The 15,000-nt window shown below is 66.7% G+C and overlaps 4 protein-coding genes across 4 annotated transcripts in view; all 4 read left to right on the forward strand.

Moving 5' to 3' along the window:
• LOC116969717 (vegetative cell wall protein gp1-like) overlaps positions 1 to 166 on the forward strand; it is a gene marked incomplete at both ends in the record, with an annotated part of 1,122 nt that extends 956 nt beyond the window's left edge. Inside the window, one exon of the mRNA XM_033016499.1 lies at positions 1 to 166. This exon is cut by the window's left edge and continues 956 nt beyond it. Coding sequence (XP_032872390.1) covers positions 1 to 166 — 166 coding nt within the window.
• Positions 167 to 274: 108 nt separating this feature from the next.
• Positions 275 to 1,414, forward strand: LOC116969716 (vegetative cell wall protein gp1-like; the record flags this gene model as incomplete). Its single annotated transcript, XM_033016497.1, has 1 exon — positions 275 to 1,414. A coding segment is annotated over one exon (1,140 nt), but the record flags the coding sequence as incomplete, so codon positions are not given.
• A 342-nt stretch (positions 1,415 to 1,756) lies between these two features.
• On the forward strand, positions 1,757 to 2,878 carry LOC116969715 (vegetative cell wall protein gp1-like; the record flags this gene model as incomplete). The annotated part of the gene is made up of 1 exon (XM_033016496.1): positions 1,757 to 2,878. A coding segment is annotated over one exon (1,122 nt), but the record flags the coding sequence as incomplete, so codon positions are not given.
• A 416-nt stretch (positions 2,879 to 3,294) lies between these two features.
• The window catches only part of LOC116969712 (titin-like), a gene marked incomplete at both ends in the record, with an annotated part of 12,149 nt that continues 443 nt past the window's right edge, over positions 3,295 to 15,000 (forward strand). The window contains 4 exon segments of the mRNA XM_033016494.1: positions 3,295 to 3,709; positions 4,041 to 13,771; positions 13,773 to 14,385; positions 14,388 to 15,000. The exon segment at positions 14,388 to 15,000 is cut by the window's right edge and continues 137 nt beyond it. Of these exon segments, the coding sequence (XP_032872385.1) occupies positions 3,295 to 3,709; positions 4,041 to 13,771; positions 13,773 to 14,385; positions 14,388 to 15,000 (11,372 nt within the window).

Below are 15,000 nucleotides of genomic sequence, written 5' to 3' on the forward strand. Positions count from 1 at the left end.
ACCCGAACCCGAACCCGAACCCGAACCCGAACCCGAACCCGAACCCGAACCCGAACCCGAACCCGAACCCGAACCCGAACCCGAACCCGAACCCGAACCCGAACCCGAACCCGAACCCGAACCCGAACCCGAACCCGAACCCGAACCCGAACCCGAACCCGAACCCGAACCCGAACCCGAACCCGAACCCGAACCCGAACCCGAACCCGAACCCGAACCCGAACCCGAACCCGAACCCGAACCCGAACCCGAACCCGAACCCGAACCCGAACCCGAACCCGAACCCGAACCCGAACCCGAACCCGAACCCGAACCCGAACCCGAACCCGAACCCGAACCCGAACCCGAACCCGAACCCGAACCCGAACCCGAACCCGAACCCGAACCCGAACCCGAACCCGAACCCGAACCCGAACCCGAACCCGAACCCGAACCCGAACCCGAACCCGAACCCGAACCCGAACCCGAACCCGAACCCGAACCCGAACCCGAACCCGAACCCGAACCCGAACCCGAACCCGAACCCGAACCCGAACCCGAACCCGAACCCGAACCCGAACCCGAACCCGAACCCGAACCCGAACCCGAACCCGAACCCGAACCCGAACCCGAACCCGAACCCGAACCCGAACCCGAACCCGAACCCGAACCCGAACCCGAACCCGAACCCGAACCCGAACCCGAACCCGAACCCGAACCCGAACCCGAACCCGAACCCGAACCCGAACCCGAACCCGAACCCGAACCCGAACCCGAACCCGAACCCGAACCCGAACCCGAACCCGAACCCGAACCCGAACCCGAACCCGAACCCGAACCCGAACCCGAACCCGAACCCGAACCCGAACCCGAACCCGAACCCGAACCCGAACCCGAACCCGAACCCGAACCCGAACCCGAACCCGAACCCGAACCCGAACCCGAACCCGAACCCGAACCCGAACCCGAACCCGAACCCGAACCCGAACCCGAACCCGAACCCGAACCCGAACCCGAACCCGAACCCGAACCCGAACCCGAACCCGAACCCGAACCCGAACCCGAACCCGAACCCGAACCCGAACCCGAACCCGAACCCGAACCCGAACCCGAACCCGAACCCGAACCCGAACCCGAACCCGAACCCGAACCCGAACCCGAACCCGAACCCGAACCCGAACCCGAACCCGAACCCGAACCCGAACCCGAACCCGAACCCGAACCCGAACCCGAACCCGAACCCGAACCCGAACCCGAACCCGAACCCGAACCCGAACCCGAACCCGAACCCGAACCCGAACCCGAACCCGAACCCGAACCCGAACCCGAACCCGAACCCGAACCCGAACCCGAACCCGAACCCGAACCCGAACCCGAACCCGAACCCGAACCCGAACCCGAACCCGAACCCGAACCCGAACCCGAACCCGAACCCGAACCCGAACCCGAACCCGAACCCGAACCCGAACCCGAACCCGAACCCGAACCCGAACCCGAACCCGAACCCGAACCCGAACCCGAACCCGAACCCGAACCCGAACCCGAACCCGAACCCGAACCCGAACCCGAACCCGAACCCGAACCCGAACCCGAACCCGAACCCGAACCCGAACCCGAACCCGAACCCGAACCCGAACCCGAACCCGAACCCGAACCCGAACCCGAACCCGAACCCGAACCCGAACCCGAACCCGAACCCGAACCCGAACCCGAACCCGAACCCGAACCCGAACCCGAACCCGAACCCGAACCCGAACCCGAACCCGAACCCGAACCCGAACCCGAACCCGAACCCGAACCCGAACCCGAACCCGAACCCGAACCCGAACCCGAACCCGAACCCGAACCCGAACCCGAACCCGAACCCGAACCCGAACCCGAACCCGAACCCGAACCCGAACCCGAACCCGAACCCGAACCCGAACCCGAACCCGAACCCGAACCCGAACCCGAACCCGAACCCGAACCCGAACCCGAACCCGAACCCGAACCCGAACCCGAACCCGAACCCGAACCCGAACCCGAACCCGAACCCGAACCCGAACCCGAACCCGAACCCGAACCCGAACCCGAACCCGAACCCGAACCCGAACCCGAACCCGAACCCGAACCCGAACCCGAACCCGAACCCGAACCCGAACCCGAACCCGAACCCGAACCCGAACCCGAACCCGAACCCGAACCCGAACCCGAACCCGAACCCGAACCCGAACCCGAACCCGAACCCGAACCCGAACCCGAACCCGAACCCGAACCCGAACCCGAACCCGAACCCGAACCCGAACCCGAACCCGAACCCGAACCCGAACCCGAACCCGAACCCGAACCCGAACCCGAACCCGAACCCGAACCCGAACCCGAACCCGAACCCGAACCCGAACCCGAACCCGAACCCGAACCCGAACCCGAACCCGAACCCGAACCCGAACCCGAACCCGAACCCGAACCCGAACCCGAACCCGAACCCGAACCCGAACCCGAACCCGAACCCGAACCCGAACCCGAACCCGAACCCGAACCCGAACCCGAACCCGAACCCGAACCCGAACCCGAACCCGAACCCGAACCCGAACCCGAACCCGAACCCGAACCCGAACCCGAACCCGAACCCGAACCCGAACCCGAACCCGAACCCGAACCCGAACCCGAACCCGAACCCGAACCCGAACCCGAACCCGAACCCGAACCCGAACCCGAACCCGAACCCGAACCCGAACCCGAACCCGAACCCGAACCCGAACCCGAACCCGAACCCGAACCCGAACCCGAACCCGAACCCGAACCCGAACCCGAACCCGAACCCGAACCCGAACCCGAACCCGAACCCGAACCCGAACCCGAACCCGAACCCGAACCCGAACCCGAACCCGAACCCGAACCCGAACCCGAACCCGAACCCGAACCCGAACCCGAACCCGAACCCGAACCCGAACCCGAACCCGAACCCGAACCCGAACCCGAACCCGAACCCGAACCCGAACCCGAACCCGAACCCGAACCCGAACCCGAACCCGAACCCGAACCCGAACCCGAACCCGAACCCGAACCCGAACCCGAACCCGAACCCGAACCCGAACCCGAACCCGAACCCGAACCCGAACCCGAACCCGAACCCGAACCCGAACCCGAACCCGAACCCGAACCCGAACCCGAACCCGAACCCGAACCCGAACCCGAACCCGAACCCCCGAACCCGAACCCGAACCCGAACCCGAACCCGAACCCGAACCCGAACCCGAACCCGAACCCGAACCCGAACCCGAACCCGAACCCGAACCCGAACCCGAACCCGAACCCGAACCCGAACCCGAACCCGAACCCGAACCCGAACCCGAACCCGAACCCGAACCCGAACCCGAACCCGAACCCGAACCCGAACCCGAACCCGAACCCGAACCCGAACCCGAACCCGAACCCGAACCCGAACCCGAACCCGAACCCGAACCCGAACCCGAACCCGAACCCGAACCCGAACCCGAACCCGAACCCGAACCCGAACCCGAACCCGAACCCGAACCCGAACCCGAACCCGAACCCGAACCCGAACCCGAACCCGAACCCGAACCCGAACCCGAACCCGAACCCGAACCCGAACCCGAACCCGAACCCGAACCCGAACCCGAACCCGAACCCGAACCCGAACCCGAACCCGAACCCGAACCCGAACCCGAACCCGAACCCGAACCCGAACCCGAACCCGAACCCGAACCCGAACCCGAACCCCCGAACCCGAACCCGAACCCGAACCCGAACCCGAACCCGAACCCGAACCCGAACCCGAACCCGAACCCGAACCCGAACCCGAACCCGAACCCGAACCCGAACCCGACCCGAACCCGAACCCGAACCCGAACCCGAACCCGAACCCGAACCCGAACCCGAACCCGAACCCGAACCCGAACCCGAACCCGAACCCGAACCCGAACCCGAACCCGAACCCGAACCCGAACCCGAACCCGAACCCGAACCCGAACCCGAACCCGAACCCGAACCCGAACCCGAACCCGAACCCGAACCCGAACCCGAACCCGAACCCGAACCCGAACCCGAACCCGAACCCGAACCCGAACCCGAACCCGAACCCGAACCCGAACCCGAACCCGAACCCGAACCCGAACCCGAACCCGAACCCGAACCCGAACCCGAACCCGAACCCGAACCCGAACCCGAACCCGAACCCGAACCCGAACCCGAACCCGAACCCGAACCCGAACCCGAACCCGAACCCGAACCCGAACCCGAACCCGAACCCGAACCCGAACCCGAACCCGAACCCGAACCCGAACCCGAACCCGAACCCGAACCCGAACCCGAACCCGAACCCGAACCCGAACCCGAACCCGAACCCGAACCCGAACCCGAACCCGAACCCGAACCCGAACCCGAACCCGAACCCGAACCCGAACCCGAACCCGAACCCGAACCCGAACCCGAACCCGAACCCGAACCCGAACCCGAACCCGAACCCGAACCCGAACCCGAACCCGAACCCGAACCCGAACCCGAACCCGAACCCGAACCCGAACCCGAACCCGAACCCGAACCCGAACCCGAACCCGAACCCGAACCCGAACCCGAACCCGAACCCGAACCCGAACCCGAACCCGAACCCGAACCCGAACCCGAACCCGAACCCGAACCCGAACCCGAACCCGAACCCGAACCCGAACCCGAACCCGAACCCGAACCCGAACCCGAACCCGAACCCGAACCCGAACCCGAACCCGAACCCGAACCCGAACCCGAACCCGAACCCGAACCCGAACCCGAACCCGAACCCGAACCCGAACCCGAACCCGAACCCGAACCCGAACCCGAACCCGAACCCGAACCCGAACCCGAACCCGAACCCGAACCCGAACCCGAACCCGAACCCGAACCCGAACCCGAACCCGAACCCGAACCCGAACCCGAACCCGAACCCGAACCCGAACCCGAACCCGAACCCGAACCCGAACCCGAACCCGAACCCGAACCCGAACCCGAACCCGAACCCGAACCCGAACCCGAACCCGAACCCGAACCCGAACCCGAACCCGAACCCGAACCCGAACCCGAACCCGAACCCGAACCCGAACCCGAACCCGAACCCGAACCCGAACCCGAACCCGAACCCGAACCCGAACCCGAACCCGAACCCGAACCCGAACCCGAACCCGAACCCGAACCCGAACCCGAACCCGAACCCGAACCCGAACCCGAACCCGAACCCGAACCCGAACCCGAACCCGAACCCGAACCCGAACCCGAACCCGAACCCGAACCCGAACCCGAACCCGAACCCGAACCCGAACCCGAACCCGAACCCGAACCCGAACCCGAACCCGAACCCGAACCCGAACCCGAACCCGAACCCGAACCCGAACCCGAACCCGAACCCGAACCCGAACCCGAACCCGAACCCGAACCCGAACCCGAACCCGAACCCGAACCCGAACCCGAACCCGAACCCGAACCCGAACCCGAACCCGAACCCGAACCCGAACCCGAACCCGAACCCGAACCCGAACCCGAACCCGAACCCGAACCCGAACCCGAACCCGAACCCGAACCCGAACCCGAACCCGAACCCGAACCCGAACCCGAACCCGAACCCGAACCCGAACCCGAACCCGAACCCGAACCCGAACCCGAACCCGAACCCGAACCCGAACCCGAACCCGAACCCGAACCCGAACCCGAACCCGAACCCGAACCCGAACCCGAACCCGAACCCGAACCCGAACCCGAACCCGAACCCGAACCCGAACCCGAACCCGAACCCGAACCCGAACCCGAACCCGAACCCGAACCCGAACCCGAACCCGAACCCGAACCCGAACCCGAACCCGAACCCGAACCCGAACCCGAACCCGAACCCGAACCCGAACCCGAACCCGAACCCGAACCCGAACCCGAACCCGAACCCGAACCCGAACCCGAACCCGAACCCGAACCCGAACCCGAACCCGAACCCGAACCCGAACCCGAACCCGAACCCGAACCCGAACCCGAACCCGAACCCGAACCCGAACCCGAACCCGAACCCGAACCCGAACCCGAACCCGAACCCGAACCCGAACCCGAACCCGAACCCGAACCCGAACCCGAACCCGAACCCGAACCCGAACCCGAACCCGAACCCGAACCCGAACCCGAACCCGAACCCGAACCCGAACCCGAACCCGAACCCGAACCCGAACCCGAACCCGAACCCGAACCCGAACCCGAACCCGAACCCGAACCCGAACCCGAACCCGAACCCGAACCCGAACCCGAACCCGAACCCGAACCCGAACCCGAACCCGAACCCGAACCCGAACCCGAACCCGAACCCGAACCCGAACCCGAACCCGAACCCGAACCCGAACCCGAACCCGAACCCGAACCCGAACCCGAACCCGAACCCGAACCCGAACCCGAACCCGAACCCGAACCCGAACCCGAACCCGAACCCGAACCCGAACCCGAACCCGAACCCGAACCCGAACCCGAACCCGAACCCGAACCCGAACCCGAACCCGAACCCGAACCCGAACCCGAACCCGAACCCGAACCCGAACCCGAACCCGAACCCGAACCCGAACCCGAACCCGAACCCGAACCCGAACCCGAACCCGAACCCGAACCCGAACCCGAACCCGAACCCGAACCCGAACCCGAACCCGAACCCGAACCCGAACCCGAACCCGAACCCGAACCCGAACCCGAACCCGAACCCGAACCCGAACCCGAACCCGAACCCGAACCCGAACCCGAACCCGAACCCGAACCCGAACCCGAACCCGAACCCGAACCCGAACCCGAACCCGAACCCGAACCCGAACCCGAACCCGAACCCGAACCCGAACCCGAACCCGAACCCGAACCCGAACCCGAACCCGAACCCGAACCCGAACCCGAACCCGAACCCGAACCCGAACCCGAACCCGAACCCGAACCCGAACCCGAACCCGAACCCGAACCCGAACCCGAACCCGAACCCGAACCCGAACCCGAACCCGAACCCGAACCCGAACCCGAACCCGAACCCGAACCCGAACCCGAACCCGAACCCGAACCCGAACCCGAACCCGAACCCGAACCCGAACCCGAACCCGAACCCGAACCCGAACCCGAACCCGAACCCGAACCCGAACCCGAACCCGAACCCGAACCCGAACCCGAACCCGAACCCGAACCCGAACCCGAACCCGAACCCGAACCCGAACCCGAACCCGAACCCGAACCCGAACCCGAACCCGAACCCGAACCCGAACCCGAACCCGAACCCGAACCCGAACCCGAACCCGAACCCGAACCCGAACCCGAACCCGAACCCGAACCCGAACCCGAACCCGAACCCGAACCCGAACCCGAACCCGAACCCGAACCCGAACCCGAACCCGAACCCGAACCCGAACCCGAACCCGAACCCGAACCCGAACCCGAACCCGAACCCGAACCCGAACCCGAACCCGAACCCGAACCCGAACCCGAACCCGAACCCGAACCCGAACCCGAACCCGAACCCGAACCCGAACCCGAACCCGAACCCGAACCCGAACCCGAACCCGAACCCGAACCCGAACCCGAACCCGAACCCGAACCCGAACCCGAACCCGAACCCGAACCCGAACCCGAACCCGAACCCGAACCCGAACCCGAACCCGAACCCGAACCCGAACCCGAACCCGAACCCGAACCCGAACCCGAACCCGAACCCGAACCCGAACCCGAACCCGAACCCGAACCCGAACCCGAACCCGAACCCGAACCCGAACCCGAACCCGAACCCGAACCCGAACCCGAACCCGAACCCGAACCCGAACCCGAACCCGAACCCGAACCCGAACCCGAACCCGAACCCGAACCCGAACCCGAACCCGAACCCGAACCCGAACCCGACCCCGAACCCGAACCCGAACCCGAACCCGAACCCGAACCCGAACCCGACCCCGAACCCGAACCCGAACCCGAACCCGAACCCGAACCCGAACCCGAACCCGAACCCGAACCCGAACCCGAACCCGAACCCGAACCCGAACCCGAACCCGAACCCGAACCCGAACCCGAACCCGAACCCGAACCCGAACCCGAACCCGAACCCGAACCCGAACCCGAACCCGAACCCGAACCCGAACCCGAACCCGAACCCGAACCCGAACCCGAACCCGAACCCGAACCCGAACCCGAACCCGAACCCGAACCCGAACCCGAACCCGAACCCGAACCCGAACCCGAACCCGAACCCGAACCCGAACCCGAACCCGAACCCGAACCCGAACCCGAACCCGAACCCGAACCCGAACCCGAACCCGAACCCGAACCCGAACCCGAACCCGAACCCGAACCCGAACCCGAACCCGAACCCGAACCCGAACCCGAACCCGAACCCGAACCCGAACCCGAACCCGAACCCGAACCCGAACCCGAACCCGAACCCGAACCCGAACCCGAACCCGAACCCGAACCCGAACCCGAACCCGAACCCGAACCCGAACCCGAACCCGAACCCGAACCCGAACCCGAACCCGAACCCGAACCCGAACCCGAACCCGAACCCGAACCCGAACCCGAACCCGAACCCGAACCCGAACCCGAACCCGAACCCGAACCCGAACCCGAACCCGAACCCGAACCCGAACCCGAACCCGAACCCGAACCCGAACCCGAACCCGAACCCGAACCCGAACCCGAACCCGAACCCGAACCCGAACCCGAACCCGAACCCGAACCCGAACCCGAACCCGAACCCGAACCCGAACCCGAACCCGAACCCGAACCCGAACCCGAACCCGAACCCGAACCCGAACCCGAACCCGAACCCGAACCCGAACCCGAACCCGAACCCGAACCCGAACCCGAACCCGAACCCGAACCCGAACCCGAACCCGAACCCGAACCCGAACCCGAACCCGAACCCGAACCCGAACCCGAACCCGAACCCGAACCCGAACCCGAACCCGAACCCGAACCCGAACCCGAACCCGAACCCGAACCCGAACCCGAACCCGAACCCGAACCCGAACCCGAACCCGAACCCGAACCCGAACCCGAACCCGAACCCGAACCCGAACCCGAACCCGAACCCGAACCCGAACCCGAACCCGAACCCGAACCCGAACCCGAACCCGAACCCGAACCCGAACCCGAACCCGAACCCGAACCCGAACCCGAACCCGAACCCGAACCCGAACCCGAACCCGAACCCGAACCCGAACCCGAACCCGAACCCGAACCCGAACCCGAACCCGAACCCGAACCCGAACCCGAACCCGAACCCGAACCCGAACCCGAACCCGAACCCGAACCCGAACCCGAACCCGAACCCGAACCCGAACCCGAACCCGAACCCGAACCCGAACCCGAACCCGAACCCGAACCCGAACCCGAACCCGAACCCGAACCCGAACCCGAACCCGAACCCGAACCCGAACCCGAACCCGAACCCGAACCCGAACCCGAACCCGAACCCGAACCCGAACCCGAACCCGAACCCGAACCCGAACCCGAACCCGAACCCGAACCCGAACCCGAACCCGAACCCGAACCCGAACCCGAACCCGAACCCGAACCCGAACCCGAACCCGAACCCGAACCCGAACCCGAACCCGAACCCGAACCCGAACCCGAACCCGAACCCGAACCCGAACCCGAACCCGAACCCGAACCCGAACCCGAACCCGAACCCGAACCCGAACCCGAACCCGAACCCGAACCCGAACCCGAACCCGAACCCGAACCCGAACCCGAACCCGAACCCGAACCCGAACCCGAACCCGAACCCGAACCCGAACCCGAACCCGAACCCGAACCCGAACCCGAACCCGAACCCGAACCCGAACCCGAACCCGAACCCGAACCCGAACCCGAACCCGAACCCGAACCCGAACCCGAACCCGAACCCGAACCCGAACCCGAACCCGAACCCGAACCCGAACCCGAACCCGAACCCGAACCCGAACCCGAACCCGAACCCGAACCCGAACCCGAACCCGAACCCGAACCCGAACCCGAACCCGAACCCGAACCCGAACCCGAACCCGAACCCGAACCCGAACCCGAACCCGAACCCGAACCCGAACCCGAACCCGAACCCGAACCCGAACCCGAACCCGAACCCGAACCCGAACCCGAACCCGAACCCGAACCCGAACCCGAACCCGAACCCGAACCCGAACCCGAACCCGAACCCGAACCCGAACCCGAACCCGAACCCGAACCCGAACCCGAACCCGAACCCGAACCCGAACCCGAACCCGAACCCGAACCCGAACCCGAACCCGAACCCGAACCCGAACCCGAACCCGAACCCGAACCCGAACCCGAACCCGAACCCGAACCCGAACCCGAACCCGAACCCGAACCCGAACCCGAACCCGAACCCGAACCCGAACCCGAACCCGAACCCGAACCCGAACCCGAACCCGAACCCGAACCCGAACCCGAACCCGAACCCGAACCCGAACCCGAACCCGAACCCGAACCCGAACCCGAACCCGAACCCGAACCCGAACCCGAACCCGAACCCGAACCCGAACCCGAACCCGAACCCGAACCCGAACCCGAACCCGAACCCGAACCCGAACCCGAACCCGAACCCGAACCCGAACCCGAACCCGAACCCGAACCCGAACCCGAACCCGAACCCGAACCCGAACCCGAACCCGAACCCGAACCCGAACCCGAACCCGAACCCGAACCCGAACCCGAACCCGAACCCGAACCCGAACCCGAACCCGAACCCGAACCCGAACCCGAACCCGAACCCGAACCCGAACCCGAACCCGAACCCGAACCCGAACCCGAACCCGAACCCGAACCCGAACCCGAACCCGAACCCGAACCCGAACCCGAACCCGAACCCGAACCCGAACCCGAACCCGAACCCGAACCCGAACCCGAACCCGAACCCGAACCCGAACCCGAACCCGAACCCGAACCCGAACCCGAACCCGAACCCGAACCCGAACCCGAACCCGAACCCGAACCCGAACCCGAACCCGAACCCGAACCCGAACCCGAACCCGAACCCGAACCCGAACCCGAACCCGAACCCGAACCCGAACCCGAACCCGAACCCGAACCCGAACCCGAACCCGAACCCGAACCCGAACCCGAACCCGAACCCGAACCCGAACCCGAACCCGAACCCGAACCCGAACCCGAACCCGAACCCGAACCCGAACCCGAACCCGAACCCGAACCCGAACCCGAACCCGAACCCGAACCCGAACCCGAACCCGAACCCGAACCCGAACCCGAACCCGAACCCGAACCCGAACCCGAACCCGAACCCGAACCCGAACCCGAACCCGAACCCGAACCCGAACCCGAACCCGAACCCGAACCCGAACCCGAACCCGAACCCGAACCCGAACCCGAACCCGAACCCGAACCCGAACCCGAACCCGAACCCGAACCCGAACCCGAACCCGAACCCGAACCCGAACCCGAACCCGAACCCGAACCCGAACCCGAACCCGAACCCGAACCCGAACCCGAACCCGAACCCGAACCCGAACCCGAACCCGAACCCGAACCCGAACCCGAACCCGAACCCGAACCCGAACCCGAACCCGAACCCGAACCCGAACCCGAACCCGAACCCGAACCCGAACCCGAACCCGAACCCGAACCCGAACCCGAACCCGAACCCGAACCCGAACCCGAACCCGAACCCGAACCCGAACCCGAACCCGAACCCGAACCCGAACCCGAACCCGAACCCGAACCCGAACCCGAACCCGAACCCGAACCCGAACCCGAACCCGAACCCGAACCCGAACCCGAACCCGAACCCGAACCCGAACCCGAACCCGAACCCGAACCCGAACCCGAACCCGAACCCGAACCCGAACCCGAACCCGAACCCGAACCCGAACCCGAACCCGAACCCGAACCCGAACCCGAACCCGAACCCGAACCCGAACCCGAACCCGAACCCGAACCCGAACCCGAACCCGAACCCGAACCCGAACCCGAACCCGAACCCGAACCCGAACCCGAACCCGAACCCGAACCCGAACCCGAACCCGAACCCGAACCCGAACCCGAACCCGAACCCGAACCCGAACCCGAACCCGAACCCGAACCCGAACCCGAACCCGAACCCGAACCCGAACCCGAACCCGAACCCGAACCCGAACCCGAACCCGAACCCGAACCCGAACCCGAACCCGAACCCGAACCCGAACCCGAACCCGAACCCGAACCCGAACCCGAACCCGAACCCGAACCCGAACCCGAACCCGAACCCGAACCCGAACCCGAACCCGAACCCGAACCCGAACCCGAACCCGAACCCGAACCCGAACCCGAACCCGAACCCGAACCCGAACCCGAACCCGAACCCGAACCCGAACCCGAACCCGAACCCGAACCCGAACCCGAACCCGAACCCGAACCCGAACCCGAACCCGAACCCGAACCCGAACCCGAACCCGAACCCGAACCCGAACCCGAACCCGAACCCGAACCCGAACCCGAACCCGAACCCGAACCCGAACCCGAACCCGAACCCGAACCCGAACCCGAACCCGAACCCGAACCCGAACCCGAACCCGAACCCGAACCCGAACCCGAACCCGAACCCGAACCCGAACCCGAACCCGAACCCGAACCCGAACCCGAACCCGAACCCGAACCCGAACCCGAACCCGAACCCGAACCCGAACCCGAACCCGAACCCGAACCCGAACCCGAACCCGAACCCGAACCCGAACCCGAACCCGAACCCGAACCCGAACCCGAACCCGAACCCGAACCCGAACCCGAACCCGAACCCGAACCCGAACCCGAACCCGAACCCGAACCCGAACCCGAACCCGAACCCGAACCCGAACCCGAACCCGAACCCGAACCCGAACCCGAACCCGAACCCGAACCCGAACCCGAACCCGAACCCGAACCCGAACCCGAACCCGAACCCGAACCCGAACCCGAACCCGAACCCGAACCCGAACCCGAACCCGAACCCGAACCCGAACCCGAACCCGAACCCGAACCCGAACCCGAACCCGAACCCGAACCCGAACCCGAACCCGAACCCGAACCCGAACCCGAACCCGAACCCGAACCCGAACCCGAACCCGAACCCGAACCCGAACCCGAACCCGAACCCGAACCCGAACCCGAACCCGAACCCGAACCCGAACCCGAACCCGAACCCGAACCCGAACCCGAACCCGAACCCGAACCCGAACCCGAACCCGAACCCGAACCCGAACCCGAACCCGAACCCGAACCCGAACCCGAACCCGAACCCGAACCCGAACCCGAACCCGAACCCGAACCCGAACCCGAACCCGAACCCGAACCCGAACCCGAACCCGAACCCGAACCCGAACCCGAACCCGAACCCGAACCCGAACCCGAACCCGAACCCGAACCCGAACCCGAACCCGAACCCGAACCCGAACCCGAACCCGAACCCGAACCCGAACCCGAACCCGAACCCGAACCCGAACCCGAACCCGAACCCGAACCCGAACCCGAACCCGAACCCGAACCCGAACCCGAACCCGAACCCGAACCCGAACCCGAACCCGAACCCGAACCCGAACCCGAACCCGAACCCGAACCCGAACCCGAACCCGAACCCGAACCCGAACCCGAACCCGAACCCGAACCCGAACCCGAACCCGAACCCGAACCCGAACCCGAACCCGAACCCGAACCCGAACCCGAACCCGAACCCGAACCCGAACCCGAACCCGAACCCGAACCCGAACCCGAACCCGAACCCGAACCCGAACCCGAACCCGAACCCGAACCCGAACCCGAACCCGAACCCGAACCCGAACCCGAACCCGAACCCGAACCCGAACCCGAACCAACCCGAACCCGAACCCGAACCCGAACCCGAACCCGAACCCGAACCCGAACCCGAACCCGAACCCGAACCCGAACCCGAACCCGAACCCGAACCCGAACCCGAACCCGAACCCGAACCCGAACCCGAACCCGAACCCGAACCCGAACCCGAACCCGAACCCGAACCCGAACCCGAACCCGAACCCGAACCCGAACCCGAACCCGAACCCGAACCCGAACCCGAACCCGAACCCGAACCCGAACCCGAACCCGAACCCGAACCCGAACCCGAACCCGAACCCGAACCCGAACCCGAACCCGAACCCGAACCCGAACCCGAACCCGAACCCGAACCCGAACCCGAACCCGAACCCGAACCCGAACCCGAACCCGAACCCGAACCCGAACCCGAACCCGAACCCGAACCCGAACCCGAACCCGAACCCGAACCCGAACCCGAACCCGAACCCGAACCCGAACCCGAACCCGAACCCGAACCCGAACCCGAACCCGAACCCGAACCCGAACCCGAACCCGAACCCGAACCCGAACCCGAACCCGAACCCGAACCCGAACCCGAACCCGAACCCGAACCCGAACCCGAACCCGAACCCGAACCCGAACCCGAACCGAACCCGAACCCGAACCCGAACCCGAACCCGAACCCGAACCCGAACCCGAACCCGAACCCGAACCCGAACCCGAACCCGAACCCGAACCCGAACCCGAACCCGAACCCTAACCCGAACCCTCACCCGAACCCGAACCCGAACCCGAACCCGAACCCGAACCCGAACCCGAACCCGAACCCGAACCCGAACCCGAACCCGAACCCGAACCCGAACCCGAACCCGAACCCGAACCCGAACCCGAACCCGAACCCGAACCCGAACCCGAACCCGAACCCGAACCCGAACCCGAACCCGAACCCGAACCCGAACCCGAACCCGAACCCGAACCCGAACCCGAACCCGAACCCGAACCCGAACCCGAACCCGAACCCGAACCCGAACCCGAACCCGAACCCGAACCCGAACCCGAACCCGAACCCGAACCCGAACCCGAACCCGAACCCGAACCCGAACCCGAACCCGAACCCGAACCCGAACCCGAACCCGAACCCGAACCCGAACCCGAACCCGAACCCGAACCCGAACCCGAACCCGAACCCGAACCCGAACCCGAACCCGAACCCGAACCCGAACCCGAACCCGAACCCGAACCCGAACCCGAACCCGAACCCGA

This window comes from Amblyraja radiata, unplaced genomic scaffold, assembly GCF_010909765.2.
Source record: "Amblyraja radiata isolate CabotCenter1 unplaced genomic scaffold, sAmbRad1.1.pri scaffold_1059_ctg1, whole genome shotgun sequence".
NCBI classification, from domain to species: domain Eukaryota; kingdom Metazoa; phylum Chordata; class Chondrichthyes; order Rajiformes; family Rajidae; genus Amblyraja; species Amblyraja radiata.